This window comes from Bos javanicus, chromosome 22, assembly GCF_032452875.1.
Source record: "Bos javanicus breed banteng chromosome 22, ARS-OSU_banteng_1.0, whole genome shotgun sequence".
Lineage (NCBI taxonomy): Eukaryota > Metazoa > Chordata > Mammalia > Artiodactyla > Bovidae > Bos > Bos javanicus.
This window is the reverse complement of record NC_083889.1, coordinates 55,626,959-55,649,903: the sequence shown is the minus strand read 5'-3', so window position 1 is coordinate 55,649,903 and position 22,945 is coordinate 55,626,959. Positions and strand designations below refer to the sequence as shown.

At 50.7% G+C, this 22,945-nt stretch overlaps 1 protein-coding gene across 17 annotated transcripts in view; it reads right to left on the bottom strand.

Annotated features, from left to right (window-relative positions):
- The window catches only part of ATG7 (autophagy related 7), a 273,963-nt gene that overhangs the window by 23,400 nt on the left and 227,618 nt on the right, over window positions 1–22,945 (bottom strand). For 8 of the 17 annotated variants that reach the window (XM_061397095.1, XM_061397097.1, XM_061397099.1 and 5 more), the window contains one exon: window positions 8,269–8,503. The exons of 6 other annotated variants lie outside the window; for them this stretch is intronic. In XM_061397095.1, coding sequence (XP_061253079.1) covers window positions 8,372–8,503 — 132 coding nt within the window. In that variant the 3' untranslated portion in view covers window positions 8,269–8,371. Of the gene's footprint in view, window positions 1–6,764; window positions 6,851–8,268; window positions 8,504–22,945 lie in introns of those variants that run through there. 3 more of the 17 variants (XM_061397094.1, XM_061397103.1, XR_009732577.1) reach the window with 3 other exon arrangements.

Genomic DNA, 22,945 nt, shown 5'->3' with positions numbered 1-22,945 from the left:
GGGAGGGTAAGGCGCGGCAGGCAGGCTGTCTGACAGGCGGCCCAGGGCAGTGGCCTGAGCTGAGGGGCAGAGGGCTGGGCACTCCGCTCAGGCTCTGCACTGGATGATACCCATCTAAGCCCTGAAGGATGGAACATTTTGGAAGGCAGGCCAGCGTGACCTTATGGGAGAAGTCAATTGGCCCTTTACGGAATGCTTCCTGGAAGAGGTGATTCACAAGGGAGGGGGGGCTGTTAGCTGTGTTAACTGGAAGCACGGGGGTGACACCAGGCAGTCGCAGCTCAGGGGTGAGGAGTGGGGGGCAGGGGAGGGAGGGTGAGGGCTTCTGCGTGGGGCTCGAGGATGGAGAAGCCTCTGGGCCACTTGCGGGTGAAGGTCCGCTGAGCTGGGCCGCCCTTCCGCGGCTGGGGGCCTCCCTGGAGATCCTAGGGTGGCCAGGGACATGGCAGGCAGGCGGTGACCGGGGCCTGTCCCAGGTGCTCAGCAGGCCCAGGGGCCAGGCCCCGGGCAGAGCAACTGCCCACTGCAGGCTGGGGGCCTGCCGCACTGGAGAGGTGACAAGCCCCTGGGCACACCGGGTCACTCAGGGCGCGATCACACGGCCTGCGGAGGGAGCACTCGGGACACGGAGGCCAGTCCCTGCTGGGAGGCACGTCGCCGTGGGCATGAAGGGCGCCATTCAGGAGGGCTGAGCTTGCCCCCCCCCCGCAACCAACTCCTAGCCGCGGGGGTCCAGGAGGTGCCTCCTCTTCTGCAAGGGCGTCCAGGCCTCGGGGCAGCACGGGGCCTGCCGTGAGCAAGGACGCGGGCACAGGCGGGGCCTCTGTGCCAAGACAAACAGCGTGTGAGGCGACAGGGACCATGCCTTTCTTTACCTTGGCAGCAGCCTGCCCTCACCTAAATATAGACGCCTGTGCGGAGGCTGCCGGGGCGCTGGCCCGGCCCGCCTCCCGGCAGAAGGACTCAGGCGTCCAGGCTCTAGGGGCTTTGCATGGAGGGTCGTCAGAATCTCAGGTTCCTTCCTCATGTGGCCTGACCATCCTCTCGGCGGGGGAAGCCGAGAGCCCACCTGCCCGCCGGCCGAGGGGCACAGCCATGCCGATGGGCTGGAGGAGAGGGGGACCCAGAGTGCCCTCCCGCCCTGCAGTCCCCCCCCCCGGCTCCAGGCTCCCCTCCGGTCCATCAGTACTTTTCCAGCTCGCTCGGCTCCACGGGCCCGATTCCCCCTTTCCTTGGCGGCTGCGCATTTCTGATGGTGGGAAATCTGGGCCTTGAGACGCGCTCCAAGTTTTTTCTAATTGGCCGTAACTTGAAAGAGTTTAGAGGTTGCAGACAGAAAAAGAAAGAGTGGTTCATTCCCTTCATTTTTTTTTTTTAAACCTACTTTGTAAACCATGTTCAGAGTTTTCCAGCCTCTTCCATTTCTCTTTTTTCTCTTCCTCGGCCCGGTGACGAACAGGCGCTATGTTCAGAAAGCTGCGTTTTCCTTAACGGAGAAGCAAGACAATGGTGGCAGAGAAGAGGAACATCTTCGAGTCAGCTCCCCTGTGACTTCCCTCCCATGTCACCCCTCTTCTCAGAAAGCAGCTTGTGTCATGACGGTGTTTAGTTATTTTAGAGAAGTTTCTGCCTCATGCGTGTGTGCAGTGGCTACTATTACAGATTGGGATTTTTTTCCTCTGTGATCCCAAACTACCAGGAGAAGAAGGTAAATCTAAGTTCATGTTGGGAACAACATCAAACCCAAGCAGAAGCATAACAGAAAGCAAGCTCATGTGTGGGCCTAACTCCTTAAAAATCACACTTAAAAAATCTCTTTATCTTTCTTAATAAATTATTGCAAGCTGGACTGGGGGAAGAAAAAAAAAAAAGCACTCCAGAGGAGGCTGACAATATAAATAACCACAAGAGATCATTTTCTTCGTTTTTGTTGGCGTGGGTCTTGCTGGGTTTAAGTGAACACGCACAGTGGTGATGAGAGGCGCTGAGGAGGAGGGCTGCAAGGGCGGGGATTGGCTCAGCTGGGTCCGGTCCAGCCTCCCTTGTCCCTGCACGCGGCGCTGTGGGCGCTGAGCTGCTCCCAGACCCAGGGACCCCAAGTCCAGGGGCCCCAGGTGAAGGGCACATTCCAGGCTCTGCCTGTCTAGGGCCCCTTCCTCCAGTCCTCCCCCGGCCTGGGGCCTGCGCCCCTTGTCCGCCCTCTGGGAGACGGTCCAGGTGAGCATCTGATACCGAGCTGGGTGTGCGAGCCAACATGGACACCGGGGTAGTGGGGTGGGGACGGTGTGCAGACGAACGGACTAACTCGGGCTCCTCGGAAGCCCTCTCACCCTACGCACAAAGAGGGCACGTCTCCCTGCCTGCTTCCTGCCCGTCAGGCGCTGCTGGTGAACCTGCCACAGGTAACCAGGTTGGTCCCCCACCCATGGGGAGACTGTCATTAACCGCGGGCAAGAAGCCCGTCTTTCATCACCAGCTCACATCCTCCTTGAAACCCCTGCTCGTGCTTCGAGATGAGCCCCTGCACTCTATTCTCCTGCTCGTCTCTCTGCCCCCAACCCCCCCAACTCTGAACTTCCGGCATATTCGCTGCAGATGATACGCTCCTTAAGACCAGTGTCTGTGGCATTGCACACGGCGCTCGGCACCAATACATCACAAACCAGGCGTAAATCAACCATCAGGCTCAGTAAACGCTGCTGAATGAGGGAATAAAAGAACAAGCCTATTCTTAGTGGATCAGCGAGGCACACTCTTCTTATCACCCTGACTCTCAAGCATCTGGAGGGCAGGCACCAGCTGCCCGCTGCGGTCTCTGTGTCCCTCACAGCGCCAGCCTTGGTGATGCACTCATCTGCCTAATGGTATACAATGGCATTTTTGTTTTCCTAAGTCTTCAGTGATCACTTTCTATTACTATTTTCTTGGCTGTGCTGCACAGCACGTGGGATCTTAGTTTGCAGACCAGGGACTGAATCCATGCCCCCTGCATTGGAAGGGGGGGCGTCTTAATCAGTGGACCACCAGGAAGTCCCAGGGATCCCTCTCTAAAGTGATGATTCTAGGGAAGACCAAATTATTAAATTTGATTAAACTTAATTTCGAGGACTAAATTAAAATGACGTCAACAAAGAGGGAATACCAGGCCACCTTACCTTCCTCCTGCAAAACCTGTATGCAGGTCAAGAAGAAACAGAACTGGACATGGGACAATGGATTGGCTCAAAATTGGGAAAGGAGTACGTCAAGGCTGTATATTGTCACCCTGCTTATTTAACTTATATGCAGAGTACATCATGAGAAATGCCAGGCTGGATGAAGCACAAGCTAGAATCAAGTTTGCCGGGAGAAATATCAATAATCTCAGATATGCAGATGATACCACTCTAATGGCAGAAAGCAAAGAGGAACTAACGAGCCTCTTGATGAAGGGGAAATGAGAGTGAAAAAGCTGACTTAAAACTCAACATTCAAAAAACTAAGATTATGGCATCCAGTCCCATCACTTCATGGCAAATAGATGGGGAAACAATGGAAACAATGACAGATTTTATTTTCTTGGGCTCCAAAATCACTGTGGATGGTGGCTGCAGCCATGAAATTAAAAGATGCTTGCTCCTTGGGAAAAAAGCTATGACCAACCTAGACAGTATATTAAAAAGTAGAGACATGACTTTGCCAACAAAGGTCCGTCTAGTCAAAGCTATGGTTTTTCTACTAGCCATGTACGGATGTGAGAGTTGGACCATAAAGAAGGCTAAGCACCGAAGAACTGATGCTTTCGAACTGTGGTGTTGGAAAAGACTCTTGAGAGTCCCTTGGACTGCAAGGAGATCCAACCAGTCATTCCTAAAGGAAATCAGTCCTGAATATTCATTGGAAGGACCGACGCTGAAGCTCCAATATGTTGGCCACCTGATGAGAAAAGCCGACTCACTGGAAAAGACCCTGATTCTGGGAAAGAGTGAAGGCAGGAGGAGAAGCGGGCAACAGAGGATGAGCTGGTTGGATGGCATCACTGACTCATTGGCATGAGTTCGAGCAAACTCCAGGAGAGAGTGAAGGACAGGGAGGCCTGATGGGCTGCAGTCCGTGGGGCTGCAAAGAGTCAGACATGACTGAGTGACTGAACAACAAAAAAGTATCCGTGTGCTTGGCAAACAGCAAGCACCAGGTAAATGTTAGCTGCTGTTCCTCTTCTTACACCACTGAAAACCATTTGCTAAAACTTCAAAATGGTTTGTTGTCAGGGTGGAGCTTCTTGAAAGCCGACGAACAGGCTTGCAGACCATCTCTTTGTTGGGCTCAAGCACGTTCACAAATGAATGAGCACGGCTGGTGGCTCCAGCAAAGGACTGGGCGAGAGGAGGGCTGTGAGGAATGGCTTTGCCTCCCCAGGCGGGCTGCACCCACCCCTGCCCTTCACACACAGGCCAAGAGGAGGCACCAAGTGCCCAGTGACAGTAAGGCCCCTCCTGCGGCGGGCTGACCACCCCCTACTTCTCAGGCTGACTGGGCAGGAGTCCAGGCTCCCCACCCTTGTGCTGGCCCTTGCCCCTCACCCCACTGCACTGAATGGGTCCCTTGCACAGCCCCCCTGGTCCCTGGGCGCCAGGATGACCCGGTTCTAGTCTAGACAGGCTGTAACCCAGCAGTTGAGAGCACTGGCCCGGGAAGGTGAAGCCAGCCCTGCCCTGCAGCAAGGGGGTGCTCACCGGGGAGCACAGGGCAGGCGAGGCAGTTCTCATTTTCACGAGCAACACAAATGTGCCAAGTTCCTATTCATTATTAAGAAGAATCAGAGAGACCAAGATAGCGGCTAGATGGGGTCACACATGCAGGTGGTGATGGCGGGGCGGGGGCGGGGGACACATTTCATCATGTGGTCCAGGTTGCACACTAGTTGGAAATATTCTGGATTTTTCCTGCATTTCTGTTTATAGCTAAGGCAAATCATTACGTCACAATTCAACATCCAAGTTTCTCAGAAAATCGATGAAAGGAGGTCTGGAAGCGACTCCTGGGCAGAGCTGGGGCTCAGGCCATTACGAACCTTTAAATTCAAAAGGCCGCACTTCCTAAAAAGCTTATCTGAGGATGCTCAGCACATCGACTGGCAACCCGTTCGGTAGAAGGACGCCCAGCCGGGACTCTCCCTGCTCAGAACGTGCTGCTGCTTGCAAGGCCGCGCTCGCCCTGTGAGCAGTTCTGACAAACGAATGAGTTGTTCAGGGCAGACAGTCTGTTTCGTCACGTCTGCTGAGGCAGGAAGGACATTACAACACACCTGTTCTCGCTCCGTCTCCGTGGGGCATCCGGGTCTCATGCCCGCCTCTGTCTTGCTCCCACTAGCCAGGGCCAGAGGGTCCCCCACCGGCCAGCACCTCCCAACTCAAGAGGAGCATGCCAGAGGGAAGTTGGCAGAAAGCAGGTGGTGGAGGATGGGCACTGCGGGGGCAGAACGGGAGGGGGCGGACTGAGGCTGGCTGACGGGCACACAGCCCCCGGGCCCCGCACTCCTGCTGGACGCGCACCCTCGCCCAGGCCGGCTCTCACCCTGTCCTTCCTTCCATCCCTGCCCACGGGCCCTCCTGTCCAGCTCCCCAGATACTGGACGCAATAAATGATTGACAGTAAAGCAGAGACATCACTTTGCCGGCAAAGTTTGTACAGTCCAAGCTGTGGTATTTCCATGAGTCACGTACGGATGTGAGAGTTGGACCATAATGAAGGCTGAGTGCTGAAGAATTGATGCATTTGAACTGCGGTGCTGGAGAAGACTCTTGAGAGTCCCTTCGACTGCAAGGACATCCAATCATTAAACATCTCAATAGATGCAGGAAGTGTGTCTAACATTCACTCATAATTTTAATAAAACTACAAAGCTATAACCAAAAGGAGGTTCCTTAAGCTAAAAAGCTACGGGGAATATTATGATAAATGGAGACACTTTGGAAGCATTCTTAGTAGTCAGGAACAATTCAATGTATCTGCTATTAGGGCTTTAAATCAACATTATTTTGGCAGCCTTAGCCAAAGTAGGGGAAAAAAAAAAACAAGGAAAAGAAATGAGGCATACGAATTGGAAGAGAAGAGCCCAGACTATTGCTGTTTGCAAAAGATACGATGATCTACATAGAAAATCTGAAAGAATTCTCAAACTATTAAAACTAATACGAGACGCCCACTGTGTTGTTATACATAATCAACATACAAAAATCAATTTTGCTGAATACCGATAATAATTAGCACTTTGAAAAAAAAATGTAACCCAAAGAGTCAGGGACGTTACTAGCAATCGTACTGTTTATAAGTTAGTAACTTCAAATGTAGTCGAAACTCTCCCATCAAGGAGCTCCTGCGTGCAGGTCGTGGTCCGAGAATCCCCACGCTGCCCGTGAATGCCGGAGCCGGGGCAGAGCCGTCGCACTCCTATCAGCACCGGTGCTGCTGCTCAGTCGCTGCGTCGCGTCCGACGGCGATAGTGCCGGACGGAGCACCGAGTGACCCCGAGGTGGAGCAAGAAGTGCGCAGGGCAAGGAGGAAGGGTTCAGGGGCGGCTGACAAGAGCGGGAGTGCTTTCGAGGGCGATGGAAATCTTTCAGATGGACTGTGGTGATGACTGTAACGACTCTGTGAAAATACTAGAAACCACTGACGTGTACACAGGAAGTGGGTAAATTGTAAGGTGTATGGATAATATTTCAATAAAGCTGTTGTTATTTAAAAAAACAAAACGAAACAAAACAACAAACAGGGACTTTCTTGTCTGGTCCAGTGGCTAAGACTCCGCTCTTGATGCAGCGGGCCCGGGTTCCATCCCTGGTCGGGGAGCTAAGACCCAGCACAGCTAGGTAAATAAATAAAACATAAATATTAAAGAACAGCAACAAGAAAAAGTAAAACAAAAAAGTTTCTCTAGGCAAACATATCTCGGAACTGACAGTAACATGTCACCTGCTTAGTACAATTTTCCTAAAGGTTTACAGTTTTCTTTTTTTTTTCCTTTTCTGCTTTAACCTCATAGTAATCTGTGGCAATTGTTGGCTCCCTTGGGGCTTTATTTTAGAGTTGGAGAGACTGAAACACAGCACTCAGGTTGGCCTGTGGAAACTCCATGGAATTGACTCTTGCTTGCTCTAGACAGTGAGGAATCTAAAGACAGAAACAGTACTGGAGGATTAAAGTTGACAGCTTTATTAAGGAGGGAAAAAAGTGAACGAGATGGTTAGGTGGCGAACTCCCTGAGTTCAGGCAAGAGTTCTCTTTCATCTTTGGCCTAGTCAGAGTCTAGCTCAAAGAAGGGGTCAATAAATACTTCTTTAATGCATAAATGAACAAGTAAGTGGGTGACTAAGTGAACAAAGAAGGAAGGAATTTCTAAGTGGTACAGGCGCTAGGAGCACCTTCTGTTCTAACATTTGGTCAGGGACCCAGGTTCCTGACATAGCTCCTCAATTCCTTGTAATTTCCTGAGTGACAGGAGCATCTTTCATCCTAATGGGGTGACTCGTGGTGTCCTCCTGGACGGCTTCAAGATGGGGGCTGGGTCCCAGAAAGACCAGGCCATGATCAGAAGCTTGGAACTTCCAGCCCCGCCCCTCATCCTCTGGGGAAGGACGAGGGACTGAAGGTGGAGCTAACGAGCGATCCTGGGGGACTTCCCTGGTGCTCCAGTGGTTACGACTTTGCCTTCCACTGTTGGGGGAGGGGGTGGGTGCAGGTTTGATCCGTGGCCAGGGAGCTACTAGGATCCCAGAGGCAGTGCCTCCTGGGCAGAAAAGCCAAGACATGGAGCAGAAGCAATATTGTAGCAAGTTCACTGGAGGCTCTGAAAATGGTCCACCTCAAAAAAACGCTTAAAAAAAAAAAAAGACTCTGTGCTTTTAATGCAGGGGGTGTGGGTTTGATCCCCGGTCAGGGAACTAGATCCCACATGCCACAGCTGAAAGGTTCTACGTGCTGCGACTAGGACCCAGCCCAGCCAAATAAAGAAATGAATAATTAAAGAACAGATCATGTCTACATGATAGAGCCTCCATAAAAATCTCAGAAGAAAGGTCCTTGGAAACCTTTGGAGCTGGTGGTGCTGGGAAGGCAGGAGGGGCAGGAGCCCCTTTCCCCAAACTGCGCCCCACACGTCTCTTCCACTTTGTTGTCTCCAAGCTGTGTCCTGGCACCCTGAGTTCTGTGAGCCGTTCTAGCAAATTGTGAAGCTGAGGAGGGGAGTCAAGGGAGCTCTCAGTTCACAGCCAAGCCAGACAGAAGTCGTGGGTCACCTGAGGAGACAGTCTTGTAGCACGGAGGAGAGTCCTAGGTCCTGAGTCCTAGTTCAGTCTCAGGCCTGAGCCCTTACCTGTGGGATCTGATGCTACCTCCAGGCAGACGGGGTGTCAGAAGGGAACTCAACTGCAGGACACCCGGCTGGTGTCTGTGGAGAAGTAGAGAACTGCTTGGTGTGGGGGGGGGGGGGGAACCTACAGGTTTGGAGTACCAGAGTCTTCTGTCAGTAAGGAGAAACGGTAAGACGGTTAGATGGCATCACCAACTCAATAGGCATAAATCTGAGCAAACTCTGGGAGACAGTGGAGGGCAGAGGGGCCTGGTGTGCTGCAGTCCATGGGGTCGCAGAGAGTCACACACGACTTAGTGACGGAGCGACAACAAAGGAGAAGCAGGAGTTCTTCCTTTCACTGGGTCTAGTCAGCGATCACAGTAGCTTTTTAGATCCTCCAGTCTTGTGATAGAGGCAGAACCTCTATTTTATACACAAGGAAATACGGTACAAAATTTCTCAGTACCTGGTCATCTGGTTCCAAAAAAAAAAAAAATTGGCTATACTTGCATATTCATACCTGCTGGGTGAAAGAATGCTCAACGCATCAACAACCGAGTGAGTCTCTATTCAGTACAGGGACAGAGGAGAACAAAATCCACCCAGGATTTCCTATGATCCTCTGGAAGTCAGTTACTCAGGCTGGCGAGTAGAGGACCCTGTCTCCTCCTCGTCGAATAACTCGCGTCAGATGTGAGCAGACAGAGGGGTAAAGGCCCCGTCACGCCACCGCAGCCCTGAGGCAGCCACGGAAAACACAGGATACATGGAGCCGGCTTCTGTGCTGTCATCTGAAGTATCTGCTCGCTGACAGACCATCGTGGTCTGAACGATTTGCAGAGTTACAGACGCCCCACCTGGAGGACGCCAGGGTAATGGGCGGCCGCTACAGACTTGGCACGCGTGGTATTTATTAGGGAGCGTTAAGAAGAGAGACCGTACATTCTTAGCAGAATTCTCCTGCCTTTCTGAGAGACAGGGAGCAGCTGCCACCATTTCACATGGTCTATACCCCGCCGCAGCTGCAGGGAGCCCCCAGCCCCCGTCTGCAGCCCTCTAGCTCGGGTTTCCTGTGCCGTCAGTGGCTGGGAGGAAACGCCTTCCTTTGTTTTACCTGCTTCAGGTTACCTGAGCCATGGTTAACAGGCGGGGAGAGCTAGGGTGGGGTGAGATGGGGTGTGTGTGTGAGCCATGGTTAACAGGTGGGGAGCGGTGGGGTGGGGGGTGTGTGTGTGAGCCACGTCTGTGTCTCTGTGTGTGCCGGTGGCTCTTGTGGTGAAGATACTCATGTGAGAATAAGAGACAATGTTTCAAACTGCCTTTGAACAGGAGACTTTTAACAACTGTTTTCTCTGTTTTGGCCTGGGGCTGCATGCTGGAAAAGATAAAAGCGGTTCTCTCAGCTCAGCTTTAAATCCCAGAGTCCCCAGGGCCAGCGTCCACACAAGGGGGCCATCGGGGGCCTGCACCCGGCAAGTGCACACACAGGCCTGTGCCACCACGGCCCCCTCCACGGCCCTGGCTGATTTCCCCTCTTCTCTTCTGGTTTTTCCATGTTCGCTGGATTTAGCAACTGTTGTCTTAGCTGTAATCAGAGGCCGAGTGCGGCCCGGCCATCGTCACATCACAAGGTACTATGTGATCCCCCTGTCACTTGCCGGGCGCCAGCATCGCCGGAGCACGTCCTTGGGAGCATGTGAAAGGAAATCGGTGCCAGGCCCGTGCCGTAAATCAGGCTGCGCCGGGACCCCGCCCTCCCGAAGGCCACGCAACGCTTGGGGCTCCCCGAGGACGAGGGAAATCCAACACCGGATCGCGCACCTCTGCCTAGAGGTGGACTGGGAACGGGCCACGCATACGGTAACAATTAACAAACATCCTCCCCTTCCCCCTCAAGGCCTAGAGTTGGGTGAGATGGATGGGCCTTGTAGGGGGTGGGTCACGGGGACAGAAGGAAAGATAATGTTCAGGAAAGAATTTTCTGAAGATCATTGTAATGTAAATGGACACCTACCAGCAACACACCTCAAAAGAAGAAGGGAAAAGGTGCTCATTTTATTTTATAGGTCGAACACATACGAAACGACCATCACAGCTCCTGCTGATCCTCATAACTCACGGACGCTGTCGGAAAGGACTTACGCTGGGTGTTACAAACACCAAGGAATCACTTCCTAGACCGGCGGACCCCAACCTTTTTGGTACCTGGGACCATTTCGTGGCAGACAGCGCTCTCTTTTAGCTAACTGCTCTGGCTTTGAGGCTCACGTCAAGTTTCTCCCCATGCTGCAAGAAGCACCCAGCTGTCATTTGGGGTTCAGGCCTCTTTGGGAATGTGAAGGCTGTCAAATGTTTACTCCAGGATCTAACGACTCCCAGATGGCCATCTATATTCCAGGTTCTGGCTGAAGTCTGAGCGTCAAAGGAAACAGTGGTAACAAAACCGTGACTTGCAGGAAGACGGCACCTTCCCTGGGTTTTCACACAAACCCTGTGCTGCATTCAGTTCCATCACAGCACAGCTGTACCTAACCAGCTGTGCCGGCTTCGTTCCCCCGCTTCCTCTCGCACACCCTGCCCCTTCATGCACCCCACCTGCTATCTGAGCAAGACCCCTCACCCCCACAGCCCTTCCCCTTCCTCCTCACCCCCACCTGGTCACCAGGGCCTGGACGTTCTACCCTCTCCCGTCATCCACTTTTTTCCAGCCCTCTCTTAGCCAAGCCACTGTCCCCCTGGGCCAGTCCATCATCTCCAGTCTGTCCGGCACTCTGGGGTCACTGTTCTGAAGCAGGGAGCTCATCACGTCACCCTGCTCAGAACCCTTTGGCCCTCCATAGCTCTCCACGCGACGTCCCCGTGTCGCAGCTGACAGAGGTCTATGTGGCCCAGCCGTCCGGCCTCAGCCTCCCAGCCCAGCTCCGAGCTCTCCTGGGCCAAGTCACACATGGTTGGTCCTCCGCTCTCTCACCGAGTCTGGGCCCTTCCACATGCAGTTTGGGGCCTGCAATGGTCTTCTGGCTTCCTTTCTCTTTGCAGCTCCTTCTGTCACGTCTCAGATGTGTCTCTCCCTCAAGAAGCCGCAGGAAGCCCCCAAGGCCAGTCAGCTCCCTCCTTGGACTTCTTCTGGGAGCGGAGGAAGAATCGTAGTTCCTCCTCCTTGGGCGCTGGCTCTGTCTTCTCAGCCAGGCAGACGCCCTTCAGGACAGGCATGGCGTCTATTTGTTCCCCACTGCCCTAAAAACCCTCTGTGCTCTGCCTTCCTATCCAAGCTGCCTCCACCCCGGCACCTGGCAACCACTGAGCCTTTTACTGACTCCATGCTTTTGCTTTCTCCAGACTGTAATATTGTTGAAATCATACAGTATATAGCCTTTTCAGACTGGCTTCTTTTACTTAGTAACATGCACTTAAGTTTCCTCCCTGTCTTTCTCTTTGGGGGGGATGTATTTTTAAATTTTTCAAAATTCTTTACTGGAGTACAGTTGCTTTGCAATGTTGTGTTAGTTTCTGCAAAATGAACAGGCCGTCCAGATACACATAGCCCCCGCCTTCTGGACCTTCTTCCCATTCAGGTCGCCATGGTGCATAAGGCAGCGTCCCCCGTGCCCTGCAGTATAGTCACGTTAATCGTTTTATGCAAGCTATCAATGGTGCGTATGTATCCACGTGTCAATCCCAATCTCCCAATTCCCCCACCCTCCCTCTTCCTCCTCTGTTCTCTACATGTGTCTCCATTTCTGCTTGGCACACAGGATCATCCATGCTATTTTTCTAGATTCCACACGTGTTAACATGTCATATCTGTTTTTCTCTGACTGACTTCACTGTGTATGACAGTCTCTAGCTCCATCCACGTCTCTACAAATGACCTGATTTCACTCCTTTTTGTGGCCGAGTATATGGGTCACATCTCCATCTGTTCCTCTGTTGATGGACCTTTAGGTTGCTTCCATGTCCTGGCTCTGATAAATGGTGCTGCTATGGACACTGGGGTACATGTATCTTTTTGAATTACGGCTTTCTCTGGGTGTGTGCCCAGGAGTGGGATTGCTAGGTCATACAGTAGCTCTAGTTTTAGTTTTTTAAGGAACCTCCATAGTATTCTCCATAGTGGCTGTATCAGTTCACACTCCCACCATGAGGCTCCCTTTTCTCCACACCTTCTTCAGCATGCATTATTTGAAGATTTTTTTTATGATGGCCATCCTGCAATCCCCATCAAATTACCAACGGTAATTTTTGCAGAACTAGAACAATAGAATTTACAATTTGTATGTAAACACAAAAGAGCCCAAATAGCCAAAGCAATCTTGAGAAAGAAAAACAGCTGGAGGAATCAGGCTCCCTGACTTCAGACTACACTACAAAGCTACAATCATCAAGATAGTATGGCACTGGCCCAAAAACTGAAATACAGATCAATGGAACAGGGTAGAAAGCACAAAGATAAATCTATGCACCTACAGTCACCTAAACTATGACAAAGGAGGCAAGAACGCACAATGGAGAAAAGGAGTGATGCTGGAAAACTGGACACTAGACAGCTGCATGAAAAAGAGCGAAGTTGGAACACTCCCTAACACCATACACAAAATAAACTCAAAATGGACTAAAGACCTGAATGTAAGGCCAGACAGTATAAAACCCTCAGAGGAAAACACAGGCAGAACAGTCTTTGACAAAAATGGCAGCATCTTTTTTGACCCACCTCTTAGAGTAACGAAAATAAAAACAGAAATTAACAAATGGGACCTAATTAAACTTAAAAGTTTTTGCATAACAAAGAAAACATAAATGAAATGGAAAGACAACCTTGAGAATGGGAGAAAGTATTTGCAAACAAAGCCATTGGCGAAGAATTAGTCTCCCAAATAAATAGTTTATGCAGCTCAATAGCAAATAAACAAACAACCCAATCAAAAGAAATGGGCAGAAAAAACCTAAACAGGCATTTCTCCTCTGTGTCTTTTTCATGGCTTGATAGCTGACTCCTTTTAGCACTGAATAATATGCCACTATCTGGATGTACCAGTTTGCTAACTCATTCACCTAGTGAATGAAGGACGTCTTGGTGCCTCCAAGTTCTGTGGGGTTTTGTATGGACACAACTTCCAAAATCATCTGGGTAAACAGCGAGCAGTGTGACTGCTGGATGGAGAATAAGGGCGTGCCTAGTTTTGCAAGAAACCGCCAAACTGTCTTGCAAACCGCCGTTCCCACCAGCAGTGAAGGGCAGGCCCCGTCGCTCTGAGCCCTTGCCAGCGTTCGGTGCTGTCAGTGTTTTAGATCTGGGCCATCCTCATGGGTGTCGTAGGGCTTCTCCGGTGACTCAGTGGTAAAGAACCCGCCGCCAATGCAGGACACACTGGGGACACTGGCTCGATCCCTGGGTCGGGAAGACCCCTCGGAGCAGAAAATGGCAACTGTCTCCAGTATTCTTGCCTGGGAAACCGCACGGACAGAGGAGTCTGGTGGGCTGCGGCCCCTGGGGCGGCAGAGCGTTGGACACGACTGAGCGTGGTGTGTGATGGTATCTCGTTACTGCTGTAGTCTACGGTTCTCCCATGACAGATGATGCGGGGTGTCTTTTCATGTGCTTCTTTGCCATGTGTATATTTTATTTGGTGAGGTGGGGTATAGGAGGGAGTCATCTCAGAGCCCCAGCATCTGACACTGGTTGGCACAGAGCCAGCGCTCAACATCAGCTTAGGAAGTACATCTTATGCTTAAAAAAAAACGAAAAGGGACTGTGAGCTGTCCCCACAACACACACCCCTGTGCCTTTATTCTGGCCACAATCCACTGTAGGACCACACTGCAAGACGGGCCACCCGGCTGTCAGGACATGAGGCTTCCCATCGCTGGCACTGCCCCATGCTGACTTCAAGACCCCTCACCAACATTCTTTTGTTCAGCCTCTCTTATGGCAAAGATGGTCTTTAAGTATCGGTCAGGCTTCCCAGTTGGTAAAGAATCTGCCTGCAATGCAGGAGACCCTGGTTCGATTCCTGGGTTGGGCAGATCCACTGGAGAAGGGATAGGCTACCCACTCCAGTATTCTTGGGCTTCTCTTGTGGCTCAGCTGGCAAAGAATCTGCCTGCAATGCAGGAAACCTGGGTTCAATCCCTGGATTGGGAAGATCCAGGGAAAGGTTACCCACTCCAGTATTCTGGCCTAAGGAAGTCCATGGGGTCACGAAGAGTTGGACATGACTGAGCAACTGTATTTAAGTACACAAGACAGTTCATTGTCTGATGTTTCATGAAGCCGTAAAATCTTCGAGCAGGAGTATCCATCACTTTAAAGCAATAATTATTTATGAAGCTTACATAGTCCCTTGGGCTGCAAGGAGAGCAAACCAGTCAATCCTAAGGAAATCAGTCCTGAATATTCACTGGAAGGACTGATGCTGAAGCTGAACCTCCAATACTTAGGCCACCTGATGCGAAGAACTGACTCAGTGGAAAAGACCCCGATGCTGGGAAAGATTGAAGGTGGGAGGAGAAGGGGACAACAGAAGATGATGGTTGGAGGGCATCACTGATTCAATGGATATGGGTTTGAGCAAGCTCTGGGAGATGATAATAGACAGGGTGACGGACAGCCTGGTGTGCTGCAGTCCATGGGGATGCAAAGAGTCAGATACAACCGAGTGACTGAACAACAGAAAAATAAAAACCCAACTGACTTCTTGGTTGCTGCTGCTGCTAAGTCGCTTCAGCCATGTCGGACTCTGTGGGACCCCATAGACGGCAGCCCACCAGGCCCCGCCGTCCCTGGGATTCTCCAGGCAAGAACACTGGAGTGGGTTGCCATTTCCTCCTCCAATGCATGAAAGTGAAAAGTGAAAGTGAAGTCGCTCAATCGTGTCCGACTCTTAGCGACCCCATGGACTGTAGCCCACCAGGCTCCTCCATCCATGGGATTTTCCAGGCAAGAGTACTGGAGTGGGGTGCCATTGCCTTCTCTTGGTGAATGAGTATTAACACACACGTGTCTCTGGGACCACCTCCACCACAGTCTTGTTCACTTTCGATTCCCTCATCACCTCTAGTTAAGACGCTGAAGAAAACTGCACCGTGTCTCACCTCAGACGTGGACACTCAGAAAAGTGGCCCATTGTATCGTGTATACATGAATTAAGATTAAAATGCGGTTTCTATCAAGTCCTCTCAGGAACGCTGACCAGAGACACTTGGCTGTCTCTCTCACGGGGGGAGTCCTCTCCTCACCATTCCACCCGGACATGCCAGCACCCAGATTACACACTCTCTCATGGGGGCTCCCCCAGAGCCTGTATCAACCTCTCCCCTCTCAGAATTCTCCACTGACACCCTCAGTTCTTTACTGCTGAACAGCACACACACAGACAGACTAGTCGCCATGCCTGTTCAGTTTTTCCTGCAGGACGGGGGCTCTATATGTCTCTGTGTGACTGGCCACGTGCACACACACACACACACACACTCTCTAACTGGTCTCCATGCCTGTTCAGTCTTTCCTGCAGGACGGGGCTCTATATGTCTCTGTGTGGCTGGCCACGTACACACACACACACACACACACACACTCTCTCTCTCTCTCTCTCTCTCTCTCTCTGACTGGTCGCCATGCCTGTTCAGTCCTTCCTGCAGGACGGGGGCTCTGCATGTCTCTGTGTGGCTGGCCACGTGCTACGCCAGAGGCTTGAGGAATCCATGTCTGCCCTGAGATTCTTACAAGCAGACTGGTTCGACATGCCCGACTCAGTCCCTTGTCTTGCCAGGGACAGAAAGGCAGTGGCACTTTGGGAGCTTTAGTCATTTGACAGCCAGTGGCGCACACAGCAGAGAATGCCCGAGGCACAGTCGGTGCACGGGAGGTCAGTGCTAGAGACAAGAACGAGGGGCATTTTCTGCAGCAGGCGGTCCGTCTCCAACCGCCCTCTCCCCCTGGGAAAATCACCGAGTCTCTTCTGTTGAAGGATTACGAATTGAGCACGAGAAACTGCTTATTGATCTGAAAGTGGAGGGTAAAACAGGCATCACAAGGAAAAGGACTATAAATGCCCATCTTTAAAGTTCATCTTGTTTCTCTTACCAATTCTGAAATGGGAAGGGAAAGTTGCTCAGTCGTGCCTGACTTTCTGCGACCCCATGAATTGCAGCCCACCAGGCTCTTCTGTCCATGGGGATTCTCCAGGCAAGAATACTGGAGTGGGTAACTGTTCCCTTCTCCAAGGGATCTTCCCAACCCAGGAATTGAACCCAGGTCTCCTGCACTGCAGGCAGATTCTTTAACATCTGAGCCACCAGGGAAGCTCTAATTCAGAAATGGGAAGGGAAAAATTCCACTAAAGAGATGAAAGTGTAGGCTGTAAAGTCCTGCTTGACTTGCCCAGACTCAAACTTTGACTCCATCACTTTCCCTAGGCGTGGGAGCCTGACCAACGACTTCATCTTTTGGAGTCTCACATTCCTCTCTGTAAAGCGGGCATCAGAGATCAGTAAAGGTTGCTCAGTTGTGTCCGACTCTTTGCGACCCCACAGACTACACGGTCTATGGAATTCTCCAGGCCAGAATACTGGAGTGGGTAGCCTTTCCCTTCTCCAGGGGATCTTTCCAATCCATGGATGGAACCCAGGTCTCCCACATTGCAGGCGGATTCTTTACCAGCTGAGCCACAAGGGAAGCCCAAGAATACTGCAGTGGGTAGCCTATCCCTTCTCCAGTGGATCTGCCCAACCCAGGAATCGATCCGGGGTCTCCTGCATTGCAGGCTGATTCTTTATCAACTGAACTATGAGGGAAGCCCAAAGCGGGCATAGTAATACTTGTAAGAGCGTGGCTGCCGAGATTAGTAAGACAGATCCTGTGAAGCACTAAACACAGGACACAGTCGGTGCTTCTAGAAGAGGAGCTATGACGTGTATTCTCACTCTTACGCATGCTACTTTTCACAAGGCATTTAAAGCATTAATACATCGCTTCACTTCATCTTGTTATTCTGAGATGGAACATTAATCCCACGCCAAGGCAGAACCAAAGCTCAGAGCACCCCTGGTGACTTGGTTTTGTGGTCCCTCTGGCCAGACAGCAACGCCAGGCTCCGGGGCCTGTGAACTCTGGGGTGGAGCTCCGAAATTGAAAACAGCCTCTTTACTTCCAGCACTTGGCCCAGGAAGGAAAATGGGGTCCAAATCTTAGGGCTGGCTGGCGGGGTGGGGGTGGAAGAGCTGGGAGGGGGTCGCTCCAAGAGGCAAGCCGGCTGTAAAGTTAAGAAGACGCTCAAGGCCACTGGGTGGGGGAAGCCACAGATGCTGGCACATGATCCGAGGGAGTGATGACTCCAGATGGCATTCTGCCAACCGATTTAACGTCTACATGGTAAGCTATCAATTCTACCCCCAAGCCTGGAAGCTGCGCTGCCAAGAACAGCATGGTCAGAAACACAAGTTGAAAAGAGAGCAGAATCCGTTTTTGTTTCATGTGGAGAATGTGCTGCTTTCAGCATGAAAACCTGGGAAAAGGATGCAAAGAAAGGCAAGCTTCTCCCAGCTGACGGCGAATTACTGTGGTGGGCGCAGGGGGCGCCCACAACGAGGGGGAAGAGCGCTGAAGGCCAGCATGTCCTCCTGGAAGGCCTGACTAGACCCACGACCTCTACCTCACTTGGGGTGGGCATGCCAGGCTGGGGTAGGGAGAAAAGTAGGGGACCTCGCGGGAGGCAGTCTGGTTCATAAACTTGGGGCAGGGCTGAACGTACAAAGACAAACGAGATAATACTGTAAAATAGATATTCAGGCATTTAGTGGGGGGAAGTAATCTGCTTGAGAGCTGGCGGATGTCTGTTTCAGACAAAGCAGCCAGACTCTGAGATGCTGGAGGCCCGGTGGGCGGGGTAGGTGCCGTTCTTGGGCCGGATGAAAGATGATCCTGAAAGTGGCAGGGGGGTGGGGGGGTGGCGGGGGGCAGGGTGGAGAAGATATAAGATTTCAGGCAACTCTGCATCAGGCACGTACCTCCCTTCTGATTTCTGTGGATGCCAGCTGGCTGGGGGGAGGGGAAAGGCAGGCAGGAAGAACGAAGAGATCTCCCCAGCAGTGGAGGGAAACGGGAAGTCGGAGGGAGGGGGAGACGTTCTAGGTTCAAGGAAATCAACTTAGAAAGCTTCCTTTATAAAAATAGCCCCTGCCCAATCCTAGCCTATTTATATCATCCGCCCGAGATCACTATCGGGACCCGGGCCTGCATCACAAGACCCAGTGAATAACCCTCCCAAGTGTGGAGCGCTGGCTACCTGATTTACGGGAGGGCATCTGACACGGCGGTGGAGCAATGGAGTCATGGACAATGTGAGCGCTGGCACCACACGGGGCACTTGCAAGTGGGTCCCACTTTACTGACATAGATAGGTTCCTGAAAAGTTGGCCCGAAAGTGAACTCAACTAATGGGAGTCATATTTTCCTAGTGAAGCACATTTTAAAACTAGAGATGGATTAGGGGAGGGGTGGCCAAACAAGCAAACAAAACAAAACAGCGGTGACCCTAAGACCAAACAAAAGCCGCCCTTCATTCAGCAAACTTGAACACGGCACTCACTTAAAAAGCCATTATAAATGCTCTTAAAACCCAAACGATTTGTTGGCAGACATATGCCCAGCGCCTCTGACACACAAGAGACTGCACCAGGCTTTGGGGGGCTCCAAAGACCCCAGTGCCTGCCCCTGGGGAGCGCGCAGGCAATCTGGGGCTATAAAGAAAGGGATACTAAATATCCACGTTATCTCCCCCTGGATGGAGACCAGGGGTGTGTGAGGGGTCGCCTGGCCCTTTAAGTGCTATCTGGCCTTGGAACAGCTCTGTCTCCATCCTGCCAGGAGAAGTCGACCAAGCTCGCCTCTAAATATGTCTTTTCAAACCCTCCGTTTATAAGTTAAAGGCTGCTGGCCATGTGGTACTGCGTCATAACTGCTATTTATTTAACTTGAAAAAAAAGAAAAGAAAGAAGAAGAAGAAACAAAAAAAACAACGATCTGGGCACTTCATAAATAAGAAGAGTTAGGGTACTTAATAGCTTTCTGAGAAATCAAAGGCCTGAACAACCCAAGGGGTTGTTATTTCAAACTTTAAAGGGCATTTGCTCAGGGATCTGTTTGGAAAAGGCCTGCCTCCTCCTACTTGATGCTCTCCTGCACACAGAACACTGGTCACTGGTGACAAGAACGGACGCCTCACTTGTTATTAGCTCCACAGCTGGAGATCGGGGCATGCTGGGTTTGCACTAAGCAAGGGACAGCACAGTACTGGCACCAACAAAAACGTCTCTGGGCTAACGGTGACAATGCTGCCAGCAGCCACGGCCGTGTGACCAGGACTGGGAACAGCGGCTCAAACTGTGCTACATCCCTCGGACACTGCGTGCCCCAGGAGCTGCTACCACACCTCGGCCTGTTAGTAACAGTGAACTCTTCCTGGCATTTTTGACTTAGACCTGAAAGTGTACAGAATAAACAGTACACTTTTTTTTTTTTTTTTGAAGAAACACTTTTTGTTTCATGATTATCAATGAAGCTATGGCAGAGAGTGCTGGTTCTCCTAAAACCCATTCTTTCTGCCTGTGATGCAGGAGGCCCAGGTTCAATCCCTGGATCAGGAAGATCCCCTGGAGGAGGGCATGGCAACCCACTCCAGTATTCTTGCCTGGAAAATCCCATGGACAGAGGAGCCTGGCGGGCTACAAAGTCCATGCGGTCGCAAAGAGCAGGACACAACTGAGCGACTCACTTTCACTTCTACAGATAGAATTCCTTGCTGGTTCTCCTAATATCCATTCTTTCCTTCTTCCTTTTACCGACAGAATTCCTCCTGCTAGTTTTTTACTAGCAAGATACATGGCTGCCCTGGACACTACATTTCCCAGCCTGCCTTAAAATGCAGATGACCATGTGACTAACAGTTGGCCAATTCGAGGCAAGCAACTTCCGGGTCATGCCCTTTAAAAGGGAAATCATTTGCCCTCAGCTTCCTCTCTTTCCCCCTTTCCATATTCTGGAGTGTGGACCTGGCAATGCCAAACCAGTTTTGACAAGACCTAGCAGGGTTTCTTAATTCTGAAATCCACAGATGGCAAAGGGGTCTTATTGGTCTATACGGAGAAGGCAATGGCACCCCACTCCAGTACTCTTGCCTGGAAAATCCCGTGGACGGAGGAGCCTGGTAGGCTGCAGTCCATGGGGTCGCTAAGTCGGACAAGACTGAGCGACTTCACTTTCCCTTTTCACTTTCATACACTGGAGAAGGAAATGGCAACCCACTCCAGTGTTCTTGCCTAGAGAATCCCAAGGACGGGGGAGCCTGGTGGGCTGCCGTCTATGGGGTCACACAGAGTCGGACACGACTGAAGCGACTTAGCAGCAGCAGCAGTTGGTCTATAAACTTGGATGGGGAAAATGCTATATAACTTTATTTTCACTAACTTCTATCTGAAGTTAATTAGTTCCTTCAGGTAGGAGGGAAAAAAACACAGAAGTATTAGCAAGATACAGGACTCTGTCAGCAACATACATTTACAGATAACCTCATATCACATTATACTTGTTACAGATTATCGTAAAATATTATATAAACTCATCAATAATTTGAAATTATAGTTGTCATTATACTTGCCCGTAGATCATTACTTGATGTCTTAAAGCAGATAATGCTATATTATGGGGCTTCCCAGGTGGTGCTAATGGTAAAGAATATGCCTGCCGATACAGGAGACGCAAGAGATGTGGGTTCAATCCCCGAGTCAGGAAGATCCCTGGAGTAGGGAACAGGAACCCACCCTGGGAGTCTTGCCTGGAGAATCCCAAGGACAGAGGAACCTAGCAGGCTACAGTCCACGAAGCCACAAAGAGTCAGACACGACTGGGCGACCGAGTGCACGCATGACATGAGCTTGTTTCATTTTAAAAATTACTTTGGTAATTGTATTTCAACACAATTGCTTTCCTTCATAATTCTATGTATTTTATCTTACACATTTAAAAATACTACTCTGTGAAGTGGTCTGTAGGCTTTGCCACACTGTCAGAAGGATTTATGGCACACCAAAGCATGTCATGAAGCCTTACCTAGGGACTGGCAGAGTCTAGGGACCTGAGTTCCTTAGGACTATATAAGGAACTCAGGCCCATGGATGACCTTTGCAGCAGAGCCACCCTTCAAATTGTGAAGCACTCCTCTAGAGCAGGGCTGCCCAACAGAATGATCACAGAGATGTTCTATACATGCTGTTCAATACAACAGCCTATAGTCAAGTAGCTAAAGAGTGCTTGAAAGGAGGCCAGTACAACTGAGGAACTTAATTTTATCTTATTTGAATTCATTTTAATGCAAACAGACACATGTAACTAGCAGCTACCATCCTAGATAACACAGCTCTAGACTGTTACATGAGAAAGAAACGTATTTCTGTCTGGCTTGAACTCTGACATTGTGGGGACTCCCTGTTACAGTACTACGCTTAACCTGTATCTCAACTAATAGACAAGTTCACCAGGAGTCAATAATAACAAATATACTAGGGACAGAAGGCACATGTGTAGACACAAAGTCAACAGGTGAAGAAACTCACTAATTGAAACCAAGATTTACAATAAGAATCTTCTACTTACAAAGCATTCCCGTGCACCTTATTTCAGCTGACACCTCTGACCACCCCGTGTTTACTGCACCTATCTCACTCTCAAAGGGTCAGGGGACTTTGTTGACATTACAAAGATGGTAGACCCAGATCCTCCTGCCACACCTCGCGCCTTCTGGCACTTCACATGCCTCTAGATGGTAGTCCGCTGTCAGAAGTGGCCCAGCAGCTGCAGAAGACCCGCAGCCAGCACTTGGCCACCCCAGCCCACTCCTAGATGTCCATTTGCCTCTAGGGCACGCACAGCTGCCGAGCCCTTTTTCTGGCCCTGTGAGCTTTGAGATGCTGCAGGCATCTGAATCTCCCAAATTCCTGGCAAACAGCCCGTTTCCTTCGGAGTCTACTATCTTGCAAGGACTTCTGAGTTCTGGGAACGGTGGCTGAAATACTCTTCTCAAGCCCAGGAAAGGGCCTGGAAATGACACTGCCTTTTCAGCAAACCTTACTGCCAGGGTCGATTCAATGACAGCTCACTTTCTTCCTTTTGAAATCAGTTCCAAGAACACTATTGTTTTAGAGCAACAACCAAACATAGTAACAGGTTATAATTTTATCAGTTAACAAAAGGGCCAAGTCTTAAATTCTAAACAACAAAGACACCAAAAGAAGAAAAGCCAGTACTGAGGTGTGACAACACACCTGTCTATTCCCTAGCCTATAGAACTCCCACGTATCCTCCAAAAAAACCCAGTCTGTTCACTCTCATGATCACTTCTTCCACATCACTTTGCCAACAAAGGTCCATACAGTCAAAGCTATGGTTTTTCCAGTAGTCATGTACATATGTGAGAATTGGACTAAAGAAGGCTGAGCACTGAAGAATTTATGCTTTGGAACTGTGGTGTTGGAGAAGACTCTTGAGAGTCCCTTGGACAGCAAGGAGATCAAACCAGTCAATCCTAAAGGAGATCAACCCTGAATATTCATCAGAAG